The 25376-nt window shown below is 35.8% G+C and overlaps 1 protein-coding gene across 8 annotated transcripts; it reads left to right on the top strand.

Moving 5' to 3' along the window:
* LOC18442922 (uncharacterized) lies at positions 1–25376 on the top strand. 8 transcript variants are annotated; one of them, XR_016054119.1, is made up of 11 exons: positions 1–478; positions 12351–12438; positions 15267–15358; positions 15648–15766; positions 22088–22394; positions 22566–22693; positions 22804–22890; positions 24123–24183; positions 24669–24709; positions 24878–24998; positions 25135–25376. XR_016054119.1 is itself a non-coding variant. In XM_011628233.3 (11 exons), exons 1-11 carry the CDS (start codon positions 81–83, stop codon positions 25192–25194), a joined length of 1311 nt encoding a protein of 436 aa, XP_011626535.2. In that variant the 5' UTR covers positions 1–80; the 3' UTR covers positions 25195–25376. The 8 variants fall into 8 exon arrangements, 4 of the variants coding, with proteins under 4 accessions (XP_011626535.2, XP_020528306.2, XP_088721001.1 ...); XM_011628233.3 differs by having other exon boundaries at positions 22088–22203; XM_020672647.2 differs by having other exon boundaries at positions 22088–22230.

The raw sequence follows: 25376 nt of genomic DNA, 5'->3' as shown, positions 1-25376 counted from the left end.
GTCGTTGAGATATTGTATTGTAATGAGGCCAGGGGAAGGGGAACTGGAAGTTTCAGCAGTCGCGTGGAGAGACGCACGCCATGGCTGCCTCTCGAAAGAGATCCTCCTCTGCTAAACCAGTGAGCCACCTGCGGCACGAAGACTCTCGCTCTCTCTCTACCAATTCCGCCCGGAACTCATCACCACCCCCTGCAAAAACAACTGAGGCTGAACCAGTCGTGGCTCTCGCACCTCCAAAACTAGGGCAAATCTTTGGGATCTCAGCCATTTGCTTGTCCCCTTATTTGTACCTCCTATTCTTTTACTATGACATCGATGCTCAGCTCAAATGGTCCATTCTCTGCAACGTTTTCCTGAGCATTGGGGGTTTCTTTGCTACTCTCTTCGTGATCCCTGTGGCTTCTCGTTACTTGGTGAGAAGAAATCTCTTTGGCTATGATATCAACAAGAAGGGAACCTCTCAAGGCTCTGTTAAAGTGTAAAATCTCTCTCTCTCTCATTGTTTTTAACCAATCGTTTGTTAGTTAGGTACTAATTTACTCTCTCTCTCTCTCTCTATCTATCTATCTGTATCATTTTTCCTTACTTTGACTGCTTATGTGATAAAGATACGACTGTACTCTCTCTCTCCCTGGGTTTACTATTTTTCATTATCTTGAACCAGCCATTATTGTCAATACGATACATCAATGTCTTACTAGATTTATCACAAGATTTTCTGTGATATAGTTCTGCGTTTTTTGTTTGAATTATTCATTATGTATTTTCTTTGATTTGCTGGAAAGGAATTTTCAGCAACATTGACTAGAGCTTGTATCTGATCTTGACCTATGTATTGACATGGGTCTTTTGCATATTGATTTGGATCTTTATGAAACTCCGATTTATTTCCTACTATTTCTTTTTGTTTAGACCGTGGAGATTTACTATGTTTAGATATCAAATTTTTGCCCATGTTTTTGGTATTCTTAAGCAATGGTTTATTATATACAACATATTCGTAATTCATACTATTTGTTCTTGGTTGTCACGATGCATTCATTGTTTCTTTCTTGATTAGAGCCAATGGAAATTTTAAATTTAAGAAGAAATGACACACATCACAAAGGATTTTTAAGTATCGGTGTAGTTGGCATACGGATGCATCCGTAGCTGTAGAGGTAAGCTGTAATAAAATGTTCTTAGGATTATTTCAAAATCTATTTTTATATTTAATTATAAAATTTTAAATTTAAAAAATGGTTAAAATCAAGTAGACCTATAAACATATGAAAATCTTGAAAATGGACAGTGTAAATAATATGTTGTAAAATGCACTATTTCTGAGACTTAAAATCTTTTTATTTTTCATGGTCATACATCTCGATGTCGAGATGATCAATCAAAGGGTTTTTCAACATTAAAACTACCTTTTCCTATGGATTTTTGAGGTGCATCCGTAGTTCTACATTATAAGGTTGCATTCTTATATAAACGTTTTCCTTTAAGTATATTGTAATTAGAATTTAGAAAATTTTTTTGTTTAATTTTAAGTCAAATGGAGAAAACTTATTCGATTTAGTTTTGTAGCTAGGTATCTAATTGAGGTTTATGTGTGAGCCATATTCACTTTTTATTGCGTCCACCACATATTTTTATCTTTTGAGAAAGAACAAAGTTTATATTAGCAAAATAGGAAGAAAGTTTAAGGACAAATGAGTTGAGAGATGTGGCCTTGGTGGTTTCTGTGCTTCCGACAGCCCTTGCATGTTCGATGTCCAGGCATACTTGGGATTCACGTTTTTTAATTGCCAATATAATTTAAATTTGAGTGATACTCTTTGAAAAACTAGATGCCCTGTGGGATGTTTTAGATTTTGATTATATTTCATGAGGATGCTTTTAGAGATTCCAAAATGACTTTGAGGTTCTAAATTGATATTGATGCAAGCTGAACTAGCATAGACCTGATTGTCAAGTACATTATGATTTGTTACGACTGTGGTCGGGACCGGGAGAATTGGGGGGTTTGACATTTACAAAAGTATCTTCATTCATCCATTTCTTATCCACTTTTGAATTCAACCAATAAGACTCTGAGATTTAGTTGGTCCAAGGAATCGTTGTAAAGCAAAATCTGTTCTTTGGAGTATTGTTCCTTTTAACTGCTCTAAATGTTGCTTCAACTAGTAAATCATTCAGTTCACATTTTCTTCCATTTCTCTTCAAATTTTGCAATTATTTTCTACTTTTAGTCCTCATTTTGAAATACTCCTTAGGAGAATTTGTTGTTTCCTTCAGGATTGCTTGGTTAAAAATCCGTATTGTTGTCAATTACATGGGTTGGCTTTAAGTATTAAACAAACTAAAAACACATGTTTGATTGTTGAGACTCTTGAAAGAGGAATTAGATAATGAAATCTGAAAATAGAACACCAAAGGGAAGCAAAAAGGAGATATCCACTATGATGGACATTTTAGTACCTTGATAAAAGAAAGAGATGATGTCCATTAGTCCCTCACACATTCCTTTTAATTATATGTATATATGGGGTTAACTTGGAATATTGGTAGGGATATGCAAGATCAAACCATCCTTATTGGAAACATACATCTTGGTACCCTTATAGTAAATGAAATATATGAAATTGTGATCTATAAATATTGCAATGCCCTGGTATTTATTATATTATGGAATTGGACCATAACAAGAATTTTTGTTTAACGACTTGATTCCTGTTTATAACAACTGATAGTATTAGTTTGGGGAGGAAGATCAGAATTAGAGATTGATATAAATGCAAGAGACATGGTCATGTGCGAGTAGGAAACAAAAAGTTCATATTCTAGTTCTACCTTCAGCCATGGATCCTAATCTAAGAGAATTCTCATACAATCTTTCTTGCCTTGAAATTTTATGGTCTCCCCAAACAAGGAAGAGAAAAAGAAATTTTGCTCGAAGGAAAATTCCATTTTGGATTTTTATCAACAATTTTCTCGTGTAGGCGGTGGGTTATTTGGAATTCTTTTAGTTCCTATGTAAGGACTTATACAAGAATTTTTTCAACAAGGATGTGGAGTAGGAAGCAATGGTCAACAAAATATGAACTAGAGATTGAATCTTGATGTACATCAGAACAATACATTTTTATTACCACAAGATGTATTGGTTGCTACTGGTCATTTGATTGGAATGAAGTTCGGGACGGTTACACTCGATATGAATCACTTGACAAAAAAAGAAACTTATTTGTTCTATAGCCGATCTGTTACATCTTACATGATTAATTTGAATTGGCTTTGGCTCATTTAGAATATGTAGTTCGAGGAACTATATGTTGAGCTATTAAGCATAAATGGATACTGACTTCTCAGAATTTGGTAACTTGAATTTTATTAACAACCACTTTAAATGCTTTTTCATTTTCATGATTTATCTCAAGTTTTGGATTGAACTGATCCATTCACACAAATAGTTCATGGATGAGAATTAAGTTATTTTTGTCCTAGAGGATTGACAAGGGAACTCTAGTTTTTGCATACAAGATATCCATCCTAGTCAATATGGACTTATTTTCTCAATTGACATGTCCGAAGGAATCAATGTTGGACTTATCAGATCCTTAGGTATTCATGCAAGGATTGGTGATAGGGGATCTATACGAAGTTCATTTTGTGGAATATCCGAGAGACAGAGAGGAACAAATGGTTCATTTATCTCCTAGTAGAGATACATACTTTATGGTAATGTAGTAGGAAACTCTTGGCTTTGAATCAGGATATTCAAGATCAAGACGCATAGGTGGTTCCAGTCTGAGTCCATCAGTAATTCCTCACTATTGCTTGGGAGCGTATGGATATTCAAGGCATTTAGACCCTATCGTATTTCTCTATTGGAACTTTCCTCACTCCTTTTGTTGAGAGCAATGATGTGAATCGAGCGTTAGTGAATTCTGATATGTGGTTTTAAGCAGTTATGCTTTCTTGGTCTGAGAAATGGATTGTAGCAACTGGGCTGGAGCCTCAAGCAGTTTAAATTTAGGGGTTCAGCTATAACCCAACAAAAGGGGAAGATCATTTGCAGGATGGAACACAAGTTGATATTCGTTTCAACACATTAGGAATAACTTTACCAATGCATGTAGGACAGATGTTGGAATACTCGCTGGGGTTTGCGGGAGATTCGTTGAATAGACATTATAGAATAACACCCTTTGATGAGAGATATGAGCAAGAGAATTCGAGATGCCTTTTTTATATGAAGTCAGAAACCAAACATCATATTCATGACTATTTTATCCATACTACATTATTAAGCCAGAGTTAAGGGGTGGACACATGTTAGCAGAATAAAAGGGGACCCTAAGATGAGAGAGAAGATATGGTAAGGAGTGTTAGAGTTAGGGTATTATTCAGGGAGTAGGTTTTAGAAAGGCAAAAAAAATCCCAAATTTTAAGAGCTTTAGGTGAGATTTTTTAGAAACTTTAGATGTTTTATATTTTTGAAAAATATATCTCACATGAATGTGTATTTGTCTCGTACATATATTTTCTCAAATTTTTAGGTGCTTTTGGTGAAAGTTTTAGGAACTTCTTATGCTTTCCATTTTTTAAAATTATATCACGTTAATAGTTATTTGGTGGTATTTTATTATCATTTATTGGGTAGACCTATAATGCAGTATTTTCCATTCTTTTGGAACTCATCCTATTGGTAAATCTTTTAGTTAATTTGGATATAGATTTCTATGTTTTTTTTTTTGGGCAAGTATATAGATTTCTTTGTAATTAAAGCTTATCCTCCTTTCTTAAATTTCCCACTCAAATTTATCCTGCTTTTTTCAACCCTCTCTCGTACTTCTCCCCTTCTCTGATTCCATGATTTCTCTCTCTTACTTCTCCCAGTCTCCAATCCCACGACTTTTTTTTCAATGCTCATCATACATTCCTTTTTCCTCCCACCCTCATTCCCATCATTCATGCTTCTTTCTTCAGGCTCTCTCCAAAGCCATTCTTTAAACAAGGTACACTCTATTTTTCTCTATCCATTCAATTTTTATTTATGTGTTTTAAATTTTGTTTAGATTTTCTTTATTAAAAATCCTACAGGTTGGAGTCTTCAGGCTCTTCCTTAAACAGGTTATCAACTGAGACAGTTGTTGATCTCTCTCTCTCTTTGCATTACAATGTATGATAATCCCTTATCTCTCAGTAGAACGCCACACTGTTTTTCTTTTTTGGTTCATTGTGGCCTTTATGGGTTTGGTAATTTCTTGTGAGATTATTGCGATTACCTTTAATTTGTTGATCATTCCTATTTTTGAACTTCTAAGTAAAGATGGTTTTTGGATTGCATATTCTCCTTTTTTCATCCTCTCACATTGGTTGCTTCAACATTATTGAATTCTGTATCATGAAAGGGCGTATGACCAAGCCCAATTTAAGAACAGGGCATTTGCGCATTTGATGCCATAATCTATTTATTGAGTTTTGAATAAAACTATATACTAGGGTTAAGGTGTGGAGACAAGAATAGTAGGGAACCTATCTCTAGAGAGATTGTAGGGAAAGAGAGAGAGACATGGAATCTTTAGGGAAGAGAGAAAGTTTCTTTTTTTAAAACCTCTTAAAATCTTGAGAAAGAGAAAAGTAAGGACATATTTGGTAAGGAGATCCTAAAAGAATGAACCTTTCAATTATTTGATTAAGATGACTAAGGCTAAAAATTATCTTTTTTAATTCTAGATATCGGTGTAATTTTTTGATAAGGAGATCCTCATTTTTTATAAAATTTCTGTAACTGAAAAATATGTCTAAATTACCATCCATATTTTAAGAAAAATCTCAAAATTCAAGGGATAACAGTGCATGCATTCCGGAAAATGTTCCAAATTCTAGGGGTAAAGATGTTGATTGTTATAAAAAGATGTGATATATACTTAGAAAAAAAACATTGGTTTAAGTGTAGGAAATGAGATTCCTTCCTGTTTATTTTTCCTACAATATTGCTTCCTAAAATTTTGTGGATCTTCAAATATAGCAATAAATCTCTCCCTTTCCTTACCAAATCTTGCTCCCCTCATTTTGCTTCAAAAAGGGTAACATGTAGTATTTATTGTTCTTCATTCATTCTTATCCAACTCTATGTTCATTTATTTTATGTCAAATATGTTGAATCTCGTCAACTAGAGGTTGGTTCTATTACAATTTTTTTCGTTTTTTAATTGAATGATCTATTAAATCAAGAATTGTGACAAAGACTTTAAGTCACATATTCACATTTAGCCATGTCGCACAATTCATTAGTTTTAGTGTGAGTCTCTACTGTACTTTTTAGTGTGAGTCTCTCTGCAACACCATTGTATTTAATTTACTCTAAATACAACAATTAACATCATCAAAAAAAAAATTTATGCACTAACATTTTTTAAGATTGAATATTTAGTTTTTATCGTAATTTATATATATATTTTTATGAAAGTATGTTATATTCTCTTTGTTAGATATTAATAATTTTTTTGTTGATTTTGGTGGATTGTCAAACTCCTTCGGAAACTTCACAAAATTATTTAAAAAAGTTATTATTTGAAATTATTTAGTAAACCCCAATACAATATATAATATGCAATAAAATAATAATTCCACTAGATAATAATATGGAGTAAAAAAAATATAACTCTATACATGTGTATTTATTGGATTTTTAGCCTTTATCCAATTAATTGGGGTCTTTTACATGAATCTTGGTTTTCCATTCTGCTCTATTAAAGGCTATATCCTCAGTAAGGCCATAAGTCCCCATATCTTTTTTGATTGTTTCCAATCATGTTCTTTTGGCCCTACCCCTTGCCCTTTATAGTCCTTCCACTTGAACTAATTCGTTGTGCCTAACAGGTGCTGTACTTGGTCGGCGCCACACATGGCGAGCCCACTTAAGTCTTCTCTCTCTCATTTTATCGCCTATTGGTGTCACACCTAAATTCTCTGAAGTAGATTCATTGCGAATTCTATCCTTTCTTATCTTGCCACTCATCTATCTCAACATCCTCATCTCCGTTACACTCATTCCATGGGTATATTGTTTTTTGTCCGTCCAACATTCCACCCCATAAAGCAAAGCTGGTCTCACCATTGTCCTATAGAACTTGCCCTTCAGCCTTATTGGTATGCAGTGATCACATAAAATTTCAGTTGCACATCTCCACTTCACCCACCCAGTTCTAATTTTGTGTGTGGCATCTTCCTCGATCTCTCAATTTTCCTGGATTATCGACCCAAGATATCGAAAGTGCGTTCTTTTTTTTACTTCCTGATCGTCAATCTTAACTACTTCCTCGTCTCTACTCCTATTATTACTAAATTTGCACTTCAGATACTCTGTTTTAGTCTTACTAATTTCAAAACCTTTGGATTTTAGAGCATCACTCCAAAGTTCTAACTTTGTGTTGATGTCATTTTGGGTCTTATCAATCAAAACTGTCATCTGCGAATAACATGCACCACAATGCCTCATCCTGTAGGTGTCTAGTTAAGTCTTCCATAACTAAGACAAAGAGGTACGGGCTCAATGCTGACCCTTGATCTAGACCTATTGTCACTGAAAACTTACTCGTCTCTCCACTAGCTGTTCGTACACTAGTAACCGCTTCATCATACATATCTCTCACCAAGTCGATGTAGTATCTAGAGACGCATTTCTTTTCCAACACCTGCTAAATTAAATCTCGAGGTACTCTATCATAAGCTCTCTCTAGATCAATAAAGACCATGTGGAGGTCTTTTTCCTTTGCGCTAAACTTCCCAATCAGTTTTCTAAATAGGAAAATAGCCTCAGTTGTTGACCTTTCTAGCATAAAACCAAATTGGTTTTCAGATATACTCGTTTCATGCCTTAGTCGTTGCTCAGTGACTCTTTCCTAGAGCTTCATAGTATGGCTCATAAGCTTGATCCCTCGATAGTTTGTACAATTTTGTATGTTTCCTTTGTAAATAGGTATCTCAATACTTTTTCTCCTTTCATCTGGCATTTTCATTGTTCTCATTACCTTGTTGAACAGCTTTGTTAGCCAGTCAATACCAATTTCTCCCATGCACTTCCAGACCTATATCGGGATACCATCTGATCTTAAAGCCTTTCCTATCTTCATCATTTTCAAAGTTTCTTTCACTTCTGACATCCTAATCCTACTAATGTATCTATGACCTCCATAGTCACTTGTACCAACAGTCCCGTCTACCACTAGGTTCCCATTTTGCTCGTCATTTAATAATTTTTGAAAATAGACTCTCCACCTTTCATTGACCTCATCATCCTTTATCAAGACCTTTTAATCTTCACTCTTAATGCATTTATTATGGTTTAGATCCCTACATTTTTTTTTTTTCTTATTTTTACGAATTTGAAGATATCTTTTTCACTTTCTCTTATTCTAAGTTTATTATATAGATTATCATATTGCTTAAGTTTAGCTTTACTTATTATTTATTTATCATTTTTCTTAGCATTTTTATATTCTTCTAACTTCTAAGTTTTGATCATTTCTATCACACTGCCAAGTTTTATGACATGATCGTTTTTCTCTAATGGCCTTTTGAACCTCATCATTCCACCACCAAATCTAAGTGTTTGCTATTGCTAGGTCGTAGGCCATAGCAAAATCTAGAAAAGTCTTACCCATCTCATTTCTTTCCCCAAACCCCATGTACCCCTTGAAGCATCATTGGTTATGGATTGTGTATTTGCACATAAATGTGCCCTTGAAACTCTCATGGAGAGTTTAAAAAATTATTTAAAGAGTAAACCTTACAATAGCTGGGAAGTTATAATGAATAATAATATAGGTGGAATCCCAGTCGTCAGATCTTTATCATATGGTTCAAAATGTATATCATCACTATATGAATTTTAATATTTGTTCTAGAAATCGGATTATAATGAAATTTTAGACATGCGTACTAAAAAATAGGGCACACAATTAAAAAATATATAAAAAATATTTTCCAAAATATAAAATGATCAATATACCCTTGAAAAATGATAGGGGTAATTTGGTTATTTTAAATTATTGAAAATAATTTTTTTAATATTTTTATATGGTGCGCAATAGTGTTAGGTATTTACACCCAAAATTTTAAAAATAAAATTAAAATTAAAATAGTGATATGTATTTTGAACCACTCGATGAAGATCTGACGGCTGGGATTCTACCTATCTTATTATTCATTATAGCTGCCCAGCTATTGTTAGCTTTTTCATGATTTAAAATACTTGTTGCATATCTATGTATCATCCATTGCATATTCACACGTTTATCTACTTTATCACTTATTTCATTCTACGTGCAATGCACATAATCCCACTAGTCTTACAAAAAAGATAGAATATTTGATGGAAGAACACGATTTCATTGTGAACAACCTATTATATTAGGAAAGCCCTATGTGTTGAAATTAATTCATCAAGTAGATTATAAAATCTATGTTCATTCTAATGGACATTATGCCCTTGTTATGTAAGAAACCCTTAGACCATGCAAGGGGGACAAAGAGCAGGAGAAGGATCTAGAGGGATTTGGTGTTACTCATATTTTCCAAGAGATGATTGCTTATAAATCTAATCATATTAAAGCTTGTCAAGAAGTGCTTACACTATGATTGTTGGAGGAACATTACCTAAGCAATCTTTTTGATTGCTTGTTCGATAACTATGTTTTTTGGGTGTGGGATGAGATTATTTCCTTTTATTTGAGAACTTTCAAATTAACAGGAAGGAGGCTTGATAACAGTGTTTCAAAAAACACTAGGCGGCTGGGGGATACAGGCTGCCCAACACCTAGGCGGGCACCCAGAACCTGGGTGGCCCAGTAGAAAGAAAAATGTCTCTATAGTCTAACAGTATAAGATAACTGTATAACACATGGGAGTTAGGGATTTAGGGCACATCAAATGTATAGTACACAAGTCCACATAGCACACACTCCTCCATTAGCCATAACTCCATAGTTTGATAGTCCACTAAATCTAATACCAATGGGTGATGCTTAGATCAATTTTTCATGACTTTGAGACACCCTTCGATCCTATGGAAATCCCCAAAAACTAGTTTTTAGAGGTTTTTTTCTTTCTAAAATAGGCTCTAATGGGGTTTATATTTCAAATGAACCTAAAACCCACAATTTTGCCCATTTAGTATTAAAAGGAAGACCAAAAAATGCCGTCAACGAGGGGCATCTCCGCCCTTGGGAGTCCGTGGCTGGGCACCCACCTAGGCGGGTTCCCTGACGCCTAGGCAGAAGCTTAGGGACAGCCCGTCTAATTTGGCCACCTAGGCCTGAGCGAGGCACCGAGGCCTTCTGGTCCCCCCAGGCGGATGCCTAGGCGTTGGGCGGTCCGCTTTTTAAAACATTGCATGATAATGAATCATACATTTTTCTTATAGAACTTTGAATTTGATTAGTTTCTCCCAACTAATACTGCTTAGGCCAAAAAAATCCTACTTAATGGATAGATGGTTGTAGAAGTGACAAAAACCCTATACTTTTTATTACAAAAGCAATAAACTAGAAAAAGATGGTTTTATGAAAGAATCTTTGGCCCTATAAAATGTAGAATTTTTGCTTCTCGAAATTACTTATTCATTAGGGATGAAAAAGAGACCCAAAATTTTGTGAACAATGCGGAGTCGATTTTGTTGATTCTTAGATAGGAAGATATCAAATTGGATACATCAAGTTGCTACATCCAATGAATCGTGTGGTATTTGAAACATATTCCTTGTTATATCGTGAAAAATTTCATGTAGTACTCTTAAAGAATTAGAAGATGGAACATACTGTGATGTGTGATTTGATGGAAATTGCAGTTCTACAGGTTCATAATAAAAAACTGTTGTTCTGTTTGAATTGGGATGCCTCTAGCTTGAACATGTCTCTTAGGAGTATGATGAAGCTCAAAATTCTGGGTTTGTTCAATATTTCCAAGTGAGAGAGGAACTGATCCATGGTTGACTTTGTAATGCATCAATCATTAGGGAATTCAAGTTCTACCTCTTAAAAAAAGGTGCCTTTCATGGAAGTAGAACCAGCCATTGTATTTTATTTATTTTTTAGTTTAGAAAGAAATTCTATTCAAATAAGTAGATATGACATGGTTATAGGAGTCTATGCATTGCATTTATGCTTCAAGGGACACCATGGCATAATTGTTGAGGCGAAGTAGAGACCTAAAAGATCAAATTGAGTGATAAATAGGCAAGTAAATCCCATTCAATTCCAAAGCATTCCTTTAATTTATGGGAATTCTCCATTAGAAGGGAAGGAGACAACTCAATAATTTCTCTTTGTCATAATTGAATGAGTCATTGAGGAGAAGAGATGAATCCATGAAGTGTCGATTGGCCTTCTCAAGAACTTGAAAACAGAATAGCTGTGGGTTTCTCAAAAGTAAATTTGGGAGTTTGAACACCTTTATTTGGTTGAACTACTTGAGCTTGATGAGAGGAAACCTTCAGATCCGAGCCAGGGACCTATAAACTTATCACAGTTTTTGTTTGGCTAGGCCCATAGCTAAAAAATCCACGTTCTTATGATTATGAGGTTCATTCTAATATGAAATCCAATCTTGGAAATACAAAATCACACTTTTGTTTGCTGCCTATTGCTTCAATCTATTTAGAAATCGAGAAATATCTACTGGAGTAGGTGCCATTAGAGAACAATTAGCCAATCCAGATTTCCAAATTATTATAGGTCATTGGGTAGAATGGAAGGAATTGGGAGAAGAAAGATTCATTGAGAATGAATGGAAGACAAAAATTGGAAGAAGAAAGGATTTTTTTGGTTAGACACATGGAACTGGCCAGTCATCTTTTTCAAACAAACAGAGAATTTCAATGGATGGTTTTGTTTTTATTACGATTTCTTTTTCTCAAGTTGTGGCCACTCAGATATATGGGGTAAACCAATGAGTTTGGATATTAATGAGCTCTATGGAAGAGTTATCTATCATTTTAGTGAGTGCTTAGTGTATTTGAGCTTTCTTAGGGGAAAGAGTTATCTATCATTTTAGCGAATGCATTAGTGTATTTGAGCTTTCTTAGGGGAACTTTATATTCTATGAAATGTTTCCTAAATGATATAATGTTACTTCTTTATGGTGCTATTGCAAAGCATCTTGTTTTCTGTTCAAAACTAGAATATTTGGAATGAGATAAGTATACTGTACCTATCCAAAAAAGATGAGCATGATATAAATTATGAATGCATCTCACCATATGTCTTGTTAGGTTTACAAGCTTGTTCATTGTTTGTGGATAATATTGTAAGTCTTGGTCATATAATTTGCCATAATAATATCTTCTGGATTATTTGCAGGCCTGAGTCATTAGGCATCGTTATTGGAATTGTGTACTTGATTGTTACGATATTGTTCCAGCACTTCAACTTTGAAGCTGACTCCAATGTATGCATAAAGTCACTGGACCTTTGCTATGAAGTGAATTGTTATTTATGATGCACTTGTTCTTTGAGAATTGATGTTGCAAATTGATTTCCATAATGATAGTTCCTGTTTAGAGTAGAATTTGTAAAACATGAGCATTTTGGTAGATGATAAAGGAAAACAAAAAAACAAGTTGGTTTTGATGTATCAATACTGACTGATTTTGGAAGTATGTTGTGTCTTGAACTCTTAAAGAAGCTGAAAATGAAAATGTTGCTGATATGCCAGCATTGGGGTTACATTAGGTCCACTTAACTGTTGGATGCCCTGGAATTGCTATCATTTCATCTTGGACAAAGTATGCAGTATGAGAATTTTATGAGGGCGGTTGAATTTTAATCTCAAAATGCACATTTCATGCTCTCAAATAAAGTATGTTGATTTTGAAGATGAGTCAAAATTCAGACCATGGAATGGCTTGAATTGCAAGTCAATTGGGAAGTTGGTGTTTTCTTTTATTTCTTTTGTGAAGAAATCCTCTAGATTATAATATAATAATAATGAATAATAAAATATTTATAATTGTCTTTTGCATATTTAAATACATTAGAATGATCTAAAATTGAAGAATTCAAAGAGTAAAAGCAAGAAATACTTGTAATGTCAGTACGTCACCAAGAAAGTGGCAAACTCAATCGTGCAGATTGACTTTCTAAACATAGGCACACACACATAGATACATTCTATGTATTTGTGTGTATTTAGAAGATTACCGAACTACTTAAATTAGGGACATTGTAAGGTTGTATGTCAAAGTGAAAAGATTTGCTACTCCCATGGGAGCTGCAAATCTTGGGGATGTGACCCAAGCTATGAGTACCCCAGATTTTGGGGACGTGACCTATTGAACCTAGTGACCAACCTCAAAAAACAGAAAAGAGAGAGAGAAAAGGAAGGGGGGGGGGTTGGTGTTTCAAATATCGCACTTTATGTGGTTGAAAGAAATAATCATTTACTTGGTACAGTAAATGATCAATAATAATCATTTGGTTATTGCAAGCATCTTATGTGAATGTCTTACCTTGAGGTGTGGCTGCCACACAAACATCTTACCTTGAGGTGAGACTGCCACCCACTTTGTGATTTATAGATTAAGAAATCCATTGGGTAACCTGGCAGCGATTATTGTACATGGATTCATCTTGAAAGTTTATTAAGGTTTTTTGGCTCTCACAACATCACAGTCTTGAAACCAAAATCATGTGTATTTAACCTTGTAAAAAATTGAACGTGATATGAAAGGGTTACTAGAACTCCTCTGGTAAGAATCGGTTCTTGGAGCTCCTCCTGCAACATACATTTTGTGAATGTATTTCATTCAACATTTGTGTTTGAGTCTTGATTCCGTGTCATTAGAACTTGATTCGATGTTGATCGAAACATTGTTTGGTGCATCTAAGAATTGTTTCCTTTTGATCACATGTAACTCGCTTCCAAACAACATGAATTCTCGATTCCTAAAAAATTGGAATCAATATCTCACACACGTTGAATCGCGTTGTTATGGCAACTATGAATGACAGAATCTGTGATATGGAATCTAGATTCCAATCTTTAATAATCTAGTACAAGTTCCATGAAATTGGGAAACATGATTGCTATCTTCCAGTTTCGTGTTTCATCCTAGCTCATGGAAACATGATTCCTATCTTCCAGTTTCGTATTTCATCCTAGGAACCGTGGAATCTCAATTCCGAACTGGAATCATGACGTTGGAACGCGATTCGGGTAATTATACTTTTACATACTCTCTCCACTAGGCTGATATTCCTGAAGTCCTCAATATTTTCCACCCTTGAACTTTCCACACCAACATGATAACCATAGCATTTCAGAATATTTTGATCTTGCTCCTCTCATGGAACTCATGGAAAGCTCCAATCTATCCTCTTCCACGCTATCTAGAAGTTCTGATAATGCATTAGAACCTAGGTCACTACTAGTGTGGGACTCCTGGGTTGGGCTTTGTTTCTATGACTGGGATGACTGGCAGCCAAACCTCTTCCTCCGCAAAGTTTTGTTCTTGTCAGATAATCTAATTTTGAAACTGATCTAAATGCCCAGTTTGCTGGATAGAAATCATGAAAGAACCCCAGTCCCTTTGAGACCTCTGATTCCTGCAACAACTATACTTGAAAAAGGTACCTCTCCTCCCAACATTGGCGATCTTGTGGATCGACCATCTGTCAATGTCCCATTAAGTTTTTTTAGCCTTATTTTCTGGTACCTAGTGTTCTTTTCTTGTTTCAAATTCTCTCAAATTTCTTCAGAGACCTACATATGCCCTTAGTTGCCAAAAGCTGATTGCTTCAACTTCTTGATTCTTCCTGTGATGCATTAGAGTTTCTTTCTCATCGCATATCCATCCTATGCTTCTTAATTATATGATGGTATATTGTGCACATTGAGTCTCAATTTTGTGGTCACTACTGGATTTGATTCAAGTGACCTCTTTATAGGAAAAGTTAATGTTCATGTATATACAAACAGGCAAACAATTGTTTGGCATGGCTGGGATCTCGGTGATTCTTAGAATGGTTCATTTGCTGACATTGGCATTTGCACTATTTATAGTAGGAAAATTGGTTTGATTCTTTCTTACAATTTTGAGTCTTCCAAAATTTCCATCATCTCAGCTATTCTTATTGGCTCTGTTTGTTTTCCAATTAAATATATTTTAATAATGCCCTTGCTTTTGATATTCAAAGGATGGATTATCTACTTTGTAAATCTTTTGTGGGGGTTTTAATAATCTGTAATTTGAAAAATGCAAAATTCATCTTTTGCAGTGGCTTGTTGAATACAATGCAGCATTAGCATCGATTTGCTTCATGATACTTCTTGGATTTGTTGATGATGTCCTAGATATTCCTTGGAGAGTGTAAGTCCTCGGATAACTTGTTATGATCGTTTGGCTCTGCATACGATTTATTTTTGGGGCTAGTTTGTCCACCCATATTTTAGTAATCTCCCTGTTTGTTATTCTGGCCCACAAATGTAGCTGGCACTACTAGCTAAAAACATGGGTGGCCAAACTAAGCTCTGTTCTATTTTTAGATACCATAATCTGTTGGTTCATTTCTACTGAAGTTTTTGATTGTGTCAACTACTGAAGTCTCAGTGTATTTGGTTTCTCAAATTAATTTGTTTTTGTTTATTGGGAAGAACAGGAAGTTGCTTTTGCCCTCTTTTGCGGCTCTTCCCTTGTTAATGGCATATGCTGGGCATACAACCATTATAGTTCCAAAGCCTCTGGTTCCATACATTGGGATTGACATATTGGATTTAGGTGACAATTCCTGTGGCAACTCAAATGTAGTCAATTACCTTTAGCTTTTGTTTATGGAGGGTTGAAAATTCGGCTTTCAAAATTAGAAAAAGGGTGATTGGTAATTCTTATCCATCTAAAAAGCTTTTAACTGCAGTAAAATCCATTAATTTATGACTGTGGCTGCTAACTATGCTAATTTATGATCTATTCTGAGGTTTTTTATTATTATTGGTTATTATTATGATTATGAATTTGTTTCTCTTTGAAACTTTGAGCAAGGTTGATGATGTCTATATTTTCGTCATTCATCACCTTTTCTTCCCAAACAAATGGAAAGTTGATAAGTTGATACGGTATTTTCTATTGCAAGGAATTTCATGACGAATTTATGTTTAGGAATGTACATTTTACATGCCCTATAAGATGTCTTGTCTAGAAGTAGTTTTGAGTTGTATTCCTCTTATGTTTGTATGTGGTATTTCTTAGAAAAGTTATAAAAATTAACTTTACGAACGTGTCTAGCTATACTGGGTTTTAGACAAATGTACTAGACACTTACAGACATCAACACCTATGTCAGTATCCATGTAACATTGTTTGTAACCCTTTCCGGTGGACAAATAAACTAAGAAAAATGCATTTTACAGATTTAGGATCCAACTTTGTAGGCCCAAGGACACGAGTGAAGCAAGCACAACCAAATACTTATGGGGATTAATAAACAATGGATCATCAGGCGGAGAATTGTTTAGGGAGATTTATAGTCTAGAACACGGGGTGACATACAATTGATAAGATAAGATGGAACAAGTACTTCCGACTAGAATTTCTGGGGTACATTTATGCTTAAAGAGAAGAGCACGGCCAAGCTCCCAAAGGTGCCTTCTCTTCCTTTGAGCCATACTATTTTGTTGTGGTGTGTATGAGCAAGAATTTTGGTGTTCTATTCCGTGTTCCTCACAGCAACTCACCATTGCAGTAATCCCCACCGTGGTCAAATCTAAGTGCCTTAGTATTAGTTGAAATTGAGTATGGATCATCTCATGAAGATATTAGGAACTTCATCTTTGGTCTTCATAAGGTAGATCTAGTTACATCAAGAGAAATCATCCATAGAAGAAACAAAACACCGATAGCCAAAAATAGCTGTAATTGGACAGGGCCCCGATGCATTAGAATGCACAATGGCAAAAAGAGCAGTGTTTTTATTCTTCCTGGGTAAAAAAGAGTTAAAATTAGGCGGCCGCCTAGGCCGAAACACCTGAGCGGCACCTAGGTGGGCCACCTAGGCATCATGTGTTTGGGCGCCCTCCTAGGTGCTGCCTCAATGCAAGGTGGCCCAAACACTGCCACCCCATCCCCCACTCCCACTGCCACTGCCACTGCCACCCCATCCCATCCCTCCCTAAAAAGGGGGGAAAAGGCTTTTGGGAGGACATTCTGGTCCCCAAAACCCAAATCATTCAATCTGGAGAGAGAAAAACTCTCTAAAATACTGAAATTTGGAGAGAGAAAAACTTTCTAAAAAACCCAAATCATTTCGATTTTTTCAATTTCTTGCTAAATCAAAGGGCATACTCGGTGTTAGTTTTTCGGAGCTTCAAGTTATCGAATTAGAGAACTTTTGGTGACCGAATAGACAAGGTTTGGGCATTATCATATTGGAATAAGGTTTTTGAATTTTTTGGGTATAATGTATTATGTTTTTAATCATATGACATTCTTTTAATTTTTTTTTTTTCCTTTTATGATATATTTATATGTTTGTAGTTGAAAGATTGAAATGTTTTGTGATTATTTCCCGGTTTGGATGATGAAATTGAACCAATATTGATTTTGTTTTTATGTAAAGCTTAGTGGAATTAAAAAATTGAACAATGTGTGATACGAAAGTCCTTTTTTTGTATAATGTATGATGCTGTGATATTTTATTATTTTTGTTTTAGTTTTTTGATATTTTCTATATGTGTGGAGATGGAATATTTTCCAGTTTGTGAATATTTGATATCCAAAACCTGATCTTATTTATATTGATTATGTTCTATCTTATTTGAAGTTATGTGATTTGATGCATGGCAGTTGGCTGAGTAACATCCCTTTTGACTTTGTGTATTATTTCTAGTTTTCTACAATTTGATGTGTCTTACAATTCTCTGTATCTTTAATATTTGTTTTTTTCTTTATCACGAGGGGTTTGGGGCTCTAAAATTTCCCTAAAAATCATGAGGCCTAAACCGCTGCCCTAAGATCTCCCTAATTCTTTTTGTTTTTTAAAATATATTTTTGGGGTGGAGGTGGGGTTGGGGTTGGGGGTCCCTACCTGCTCTTGTTCATGTGTGCCTGTATAGGCAGCCAGGTCCCCAAACTGCCTAGGCAGGTCCCTACGCTCCTTTTAACATTGTCTATAATGTTTTGAGTTCACAGACTTCATATTGAAACCTTGTTACACTGGTCAAACTAACCAACTTGGGAAACAAAACTTTCAATGAGTGAAAAGACAAATGACCCAATTGGAGATGTTATTGCCGCATTCAATGTTTATTAATATTAGTGTTGGACTAAAGAGCTTGAGTAGTAGTAGGCAAGTCTAGAATGCAGATACCACCAGTTTCATGACTACTGATAATTGCCTTCCTCGTATCCAGGGTCTAAAATGGCGGTGGGAAGGAAAAACAATTGCACACAAATTTATGCTCTTGGTAATGCTATTAACTAACATAAAGTTCATAGGAAATGGAACATGAAGAACTGATGACAATGACAATTGAGGAGAAATATTTACAGTTCCTTTTCCAGCAATAGAAGAAAACGACCCATCACAATCCTAACTTTGTCTCTACTAGAAGAAAGAAAATAAGAATAAAACAAGGGAGACATAACGGTCATATGATTTGAGACTCCATAATCAATAATCCAGGGTTGACTATAGAAATTAAGAGAGACATGATGAGTAGATGGATTAATACATGAGGGGTGCAGTTGGCATACGGATGCATCTGTAGTTGTAGAGGTAAGGTGCACCTTCAAATTTATCATGGTATATAATTTTGATGTAATATGTTTTTACGATTATCTCAACATCTATTTTTATATCTAATTATAAAATTTTAAATTTCAAAAATGGTTAAAATCAAATAAATCTATACACATATGAAAATCTTGAAAATGGATGGTGTAGAAAATATGTTGTAAAATGCACTATTTCTAAGACTTAAAATCTTTTTATTCATGGTCATGCATCTCGATGTCGAGATGATCAATCAAAGGGTTTTTCAACATTAAAACTACTTTTTCCGATGGATTTTTGAGGTGCATCCATAGTTCTACATTATAAGGTTGCATCCTTATATAAACTTTTTCCATACATGAGTAAGCAAAAGATGAAGCTGAAGTAGTCGATGGGCTATCTAACTGGGCAAGCAACCTGTGAAGGCTCTCGATATCCTCTTTAGGAATTGATATCATCTCCTACATAATAGAAAGTGGAGGTTGGATTGCATTTGGCAATGGTTTGTCAGTATTACTAGCTGCTAATCCTCCCGTGGATGAAGCATTATGAGCATTATACTGTCCTGGACGATTAAATTTGGTTGGCTGGCCAACTAGGTCCCAGCAAGCTTCCTTTAGATGACCATTTCTTCCACAGTGATCGCACTTTAACCTACTTTTATCTCCTTGGTTACGTTCCCCTTTTTCAACTTTCTAATGCCCACCTGGATTGTTCTTAGGTAATAAGGCTAAGGCAAGGGCAGAATGATCACTTGAGCAGGCAACATAATACTTTTTCTACTTTTCGCACTTTGAACAAAGGAAGACATGTGGTTATGTGATGGAAGATTACCCCTATTGAGTATTTGAACGCAGGCAGACTCGACTCAGGGTTCCATCCACCCAAGAACTCAAAAATATGATTTTGTTCCACAAACTGCATTTACCACTCCCCATCTTCCGTACATGCAAATGCATGCTGAAACATCTGATAGTGGTCTAACTCCTCTCACATGCTACGAAGTTAAGGAAAAATATGCTGCAAGAGAATGCTTTCCCTGTCAAAGATGGGAAATATCTTGTCTCAATTGGGACATTCGAGCCATTTTTTGCTTTGTGAGTAAATTTAGTATATAGAATCCCAAAATCAGCTTCAAAAAAAGAAAAAAAAAATCCCAAATTCCTTTCATAGTCTGAAGGAACAGGAACTAATTGATGGTTCGTGTGTAATAACCAAGACAGTTCGGTCAGAGTTTCAGTCTCCCACTTCACATGTGAGGTATCCTTTTCTTTGGTTCAATAATCTTGGCATTGGTGTATCCCAGTATCCTTTTACCACCAACGAATGTATTAGTGGACTATGACCAGTCTAAATAATTTGTTCGATCAAGTTTGACAATTGTAATCTACTGTCCATGGTTATCTCCATGGATACCCATATGAAAGGTTATACCTGGAGTGCTGGAGCTCGTAGATGGGTGGTCAAAATCACTAATATTAGACAAGTCGACTACAACACTACTTTGACACGCCAAAAGAACAGATTGATTGACATAACCAGCCACTCAAATTCACTTCCTGTAGGGATCTGCGACCACCCATACGAGGGATCTTGATAATGAATAAGTGTCACAACTCCAAAACAATGGTGCAACATGTTTAAAGGGTCCAATGACAGATTTTAAAACCTTCAAACCTTCTAAAACAGATCTAGGATTTCTATTCCAACATTAAAAACTCGAAGAAGGATAGAAAGTAGCTTTGGAACCAGAGTTTACATTCCTTGTTTTCAGATTTAGGGTTTATGACCCTACAGCTGATGAAGGACTTTCAGTTACGTCACGTCATTAGGGTTTCAAGAAACCATACTGAAGTCTCTTGTTTTAATACCAAGTTAAAAATAAAGGAAAAATAATAGATGAAAAAAGAAGAAAGAAGGTGAAGGTTTAGAGAGGAAGAGGCTTAGAGTAGGAAGATATAGAAGAGAGAGAAGGTGAGGAGGAGATTCACATTGAAAAAAGGGAGAATGGGAAGCCACTTAGGTTATTTGCCCACACACCCTCTCATCCCTTGTATAATACTGATTTATAAGCCATATTATACAATTTATTCCTAGGGATCAGTAGGTCCCTGATTTGGTGGCCCATTTGGATCTCCTAAGCAGACAATTTATTCCTTGGGAGGGTTTGGACAAGCTATTATGGACCCCAATCCCGTCAGGCATTTTCTTAGTGTCATTGATGTATTTGGTAATCCACATCTGCCTGCAGCAGGCCTGTCATTGCTTGCAAGCTTCGGCCACCCTGGTTCACCCTGAAGATTCAAGCCTTCAATACACTGGTTATATCTAAGAAGGCACTCACCATTGACCAACTACAAGGGAGAGTGGTTTCCTTACCCAATTGATGTGAGATGTGCAAGAAGTCAGGGGAATCAATAATCCGCCAGCTCCTTCATTGCTTGGTGGCTGTCGAAGTATGGCATTCATTCTCAGTATATTTTAGTGGGAAATGGGTTTGACATCAAGAAACCCAACAGTTGCTCTCTATCTACTTTTAACCACCATTCCCAGCAGCAGAGCTATGCATTTCGAGGGCCACTGTGATGTCTGCAATTTGGTCCTCATGGATTGAATGGAACCTGAGAAATTTTTACAGTAAACAAAAGGTAGTAGCTGCTTTGAAGGAAATATTAGGTCCAGCATGGCGGCTCACAATCATAAGGACTTTGTGGGATGTTCCTACACGTATTTCACTTTAAACTGGGGATCCATTCGAAGCTCTAGGCTGACGAGTGGTTTCTAGGTCAAATCTATGGTGGCTCCTACATGTGGGTCACCAAATTAAACTTCGACCATTCCTGGGCCTCTCTGGTGCCAGTGGTATGTCTAGGAGTAGTTTGGGGCTCTGTTTGCTCGCTTTTTCGGGGCTTACTGGAGTCATGAATTCTGCCAGGCTACGGCCCTGTTGGAGGCCTGGAACTGTTTGATGTCAGCTGGACCTTTCACTTGAGGACGAAGCTGCTTAAAGAATGTCATTCACTGGGAGACTCGGTAGTCTAACTGCCACTTGTAAATGGAATGCTGTTTGGACAAATTTTAATGAGATTGTAACATACAGATCTCTTACAATTTTACTTGGTGCAAAGGAAAACTGGCTGTGGATGCCTTAACATAGGAAGTTGCTAGATTTTCTAATTAACAGGCTGTCGGCTTGGCTATGGCGTCTTTGTTTGTCCTTGCTCTATTGGAAGAATGTTGTTGAATTCTGTTTTTGCCCCTGGTTGGCCTTGCAATTTTCTAAAGTCAAATATTCTGAAAAGCAAATGTCTAACTGACTTCTGTGTGAACAGGGTGGATTTATAAACTATATATGGGTCTCCTGGCAGTATTTTGTACAAATTCTATCAATATTCATGCAGGGCTGAATGGCCTTGAAGTTGGGCAATCAATTGTTATTTCAGCTGCGGTGAGAAGATTTTATACCTCGATCAAAGTTATGGAAGTTTTGACTGGAAAACTGTCTTTAGTTGGGAAAGTACAGTACAATGTCATGGACTAGGGAAAAACCATAGTCCATTTGTTCTTCACCATCCTTTTGAGTTATGGATGGTGATTTGAAGAGACTGAAACATACAAAAATGTGACATTGCCCTCCCGGTAGGTCCTGCAATTTGACACCATTTCCGTGGACAATGATGACCAAATGAGTCATGGTTTTTCCATAGTTCATTGAATCATAGTATTTACTTTCCTCATGTCCTCCTTCCTGATATCCTATTACTGTTTCTGGTGCTGCTATGACAATATTCTAATGTGTTTTGGTGACAGATTTTAATACATAATGTCATGCAAATTGGAGTGTCTTCAGACCCTGAGTACAAGCAGGCTCATGCATTTTCTATCTACCTTGTACAACCATTTATTGCGACCTCACTTGCTTTGCTTTCTTACAACTGGTAATGAGCCAACACCACTTGTTCAGTGTCTTTCTTTGAACCACCTCTCATTTTAGTTGATACAAAAAGAGAACAATATCTCATCGTCATTTCTTATCCTGATTTATTAGGTATCCCTCATCAGTTTTCGTTGGTGATACATACACTTACTTTGCTGGAATGACAATGGCCGTAGTTGGTATACTAGGCCATTTCAGGTAAATTTCCTTTTATTGTCTCGTTCATTTACAATACGGCATTCATTTCTATGAAACTTTATATTATTGCACATGCTAGACTAATTTGTGATACCACTGCAAGGTTAAGAGATACTTAGTTGACAGATGTTCTTGGTATTTTATAATAATGATTTCAATTGCATGGCTTAGGAACTCTGATTTGGTTATCCTGCGATCCATGTGCCGTAAATTTTTCCTCCTATTCTTATAGTTCAACTAAATGCCTACTATCATTTGCCAAAGCTGATAATCTTTCATTGAAGACTTCATATACAAAATTAATTATCATATGACTTCTGAAAAAGTTCTCCTTATCATGTCGACCACAAATTACGCTGGTGGTGTGGAGCAAATGTGGTGGCTATTGATCCATACAGCACAGATCTGATTGCATCATGTTATAATCCCAAAATTTTGAGTTCTCGCCCTTTTTTCTTGCAAACCTGAATGTTAACCATCCAATTCTTGCATGACCAGCAAGCAATAGAATCTATTCTTGATTTGGTTTACATAATTGTTCTAATGACAGTCTATTGAATCATGGTGAATTTTCTTTCTTAAAGAATAACAGAAGAAATATGGAATATTTTAGATAGTCATATGTTTGTTGCAAACTACTGACCTTTGCCCTTCCAAATTGCCAATTCAAGTAATCTAAGTTCTGAATTGATTTGGAAGCTTGTGGAATGGAGCCTGAGCTTGACTCAGGGACTCCAAAATACTGTCTGCATTTTACCTTTGCGAATTTTCCTTGCAGAATTTCTGGCATGCATATGATCATTACCTCCATTTCAGGCCACTTTTCACAATTTCAATTAATAGTTCTCACTCAACTACCGAAAGAAAAAGAGAGAAAAGAAGGTCGTTGGATCATATTTGCAAATTTGGTTATCTGTAAATGTTTGTTCTAGATTGTTTTACTTTTCTTAAATGCTTTATTCAGTTTGTTTCTATGATATTAATTTGGTGCTTATGGACCTTTTCATGCATTAGTTTCCAAACTATAGAAACTGTAATGGTGATCTTTATGGCAAACATAATGAGATTGCCAATGCTGTTCTAGCATTGCACCCTGCATCATGTCTTGATCATGTGTATTTATCTTTTCCAGAGTGATATGGTGCATGTCTATTAACTTTCTCAGTATTAACTACGTGAGAGCCCCATTTGAGTCGTCAACCTTTCAATGATATTCTTTTTTTTTTTTGCAGTGAGACTCTTTTGCTCTTCTTCCTTCCTCAAGTTCTGAATTTCCTTTATTCATGCCCTCAGGTATTAACTCATCCTTTATTGTTTATGATGAAGCATTTCAGTTTTGTTGATGATAAAGGAGAAGAAAATTGAAATCACTAAATCACCAGCCAAAAGAATAGAAGAAAAAGAAAAGGACCCGGTTTCTATGCGGCCAAGCCCGCATATGTAGAAATACGGGCCTCTTAATAAATCTATTTTTGAGATGGATTTTAAGACTTAATTTTTAAGGACATGTAATCTCTAACATGGAGATCATGAATATGAAAAAATAAATAAATGTTAAAAACTAGAAATAATGATTCTTGTAAGAAAACAAGTTTCCATTGTTTTTAGACGGAACACCTACTTGCATCCATCTTTAAGATGGATGCTTTACAGTTTCTGGACCGCATATGTAGAAATGGTCCAGCCCGCATAAAACAATTTTCCAAAAAGAGTTTGCTGAGATCAACTTCCTCTGTTCCTTGTACTTCTAACTCCCAAACAAGTTTTGTTTTTGGCAGCTCTTCAAGATTATACCATGTCCACGTCATCGGCTGCCTAGGTAGATACTGATTGAATTAATGAAACATTAATCCTTCTCTGTATCCAATTGTTGCTATTGTAATTATTGATAGGCATATGCAGCAATATTTCTTCACATGCCATTCTTACAAAGATAAAATATTTGATTGAAGTTTCTTCCAAGAGTGAGAATCCTGGCAATTTGCAGGTTTGATCCTCAAACAAGGCTTCTAACTGGAACAAAAGACTGGAATCTTGTAAACTTATTCCTGAATTTGTTCGGTCGATGCTCGGAGAAATCACTCTGCATCCGACTTCTTGTTTTCCAGGTATGTACTTGTATCAACAGTGTGATTTACCGGTTATTCATGGCAGCATAGCAGTGCTTTTCATTCAATCCTCTGATATCACGGTATTTGTTCCCTTATATCCACTGAATATCAGAGAACCTTTTTGTTTGAACAGGCTTTGGCATGTCTATTCTGTTTTTGGCTGCGTTACATCCTTGCGGGCTGGTATAAATAGGACTCTGGCAATTCTCGACTCCACACACACGATGCGAGAAAATTTTGTTTTTTCTTTTACTTTCAAGTTTTTTATATCAAAAAAACTCTTACCACAATGGGGTTTCCCAGTGAGTGTAAAATTTAGATATTCTGACTTTGAAATGAAATTTGCATGCCCGTGTGCGGGTAAGCTTTATTAAA

This window comes from Amborella trichopoda, chromosome 4, assembly GCF_054954075.1.
Source record: "Amborella trichopoda isolate Santa Cruz 75 chromosome 4, AtrichopodaSantaCruz75HAP2 v2.0, whole genome shotgun sequence".
In the NCBI taxonomy this organism is placed as follows: domain Eukaryota; kingdom Viridiplantae; phylum Streptophyta; class Magnoliopsida; order Amborellales; family Amborellaceae; genus Amborella; species Amborella trichopoda.
The sequence above is the reverse complement of the archived record's forward strand: the minus strand, read 5'-3'. Positions and strand labels throughout refer to the sequence as shown.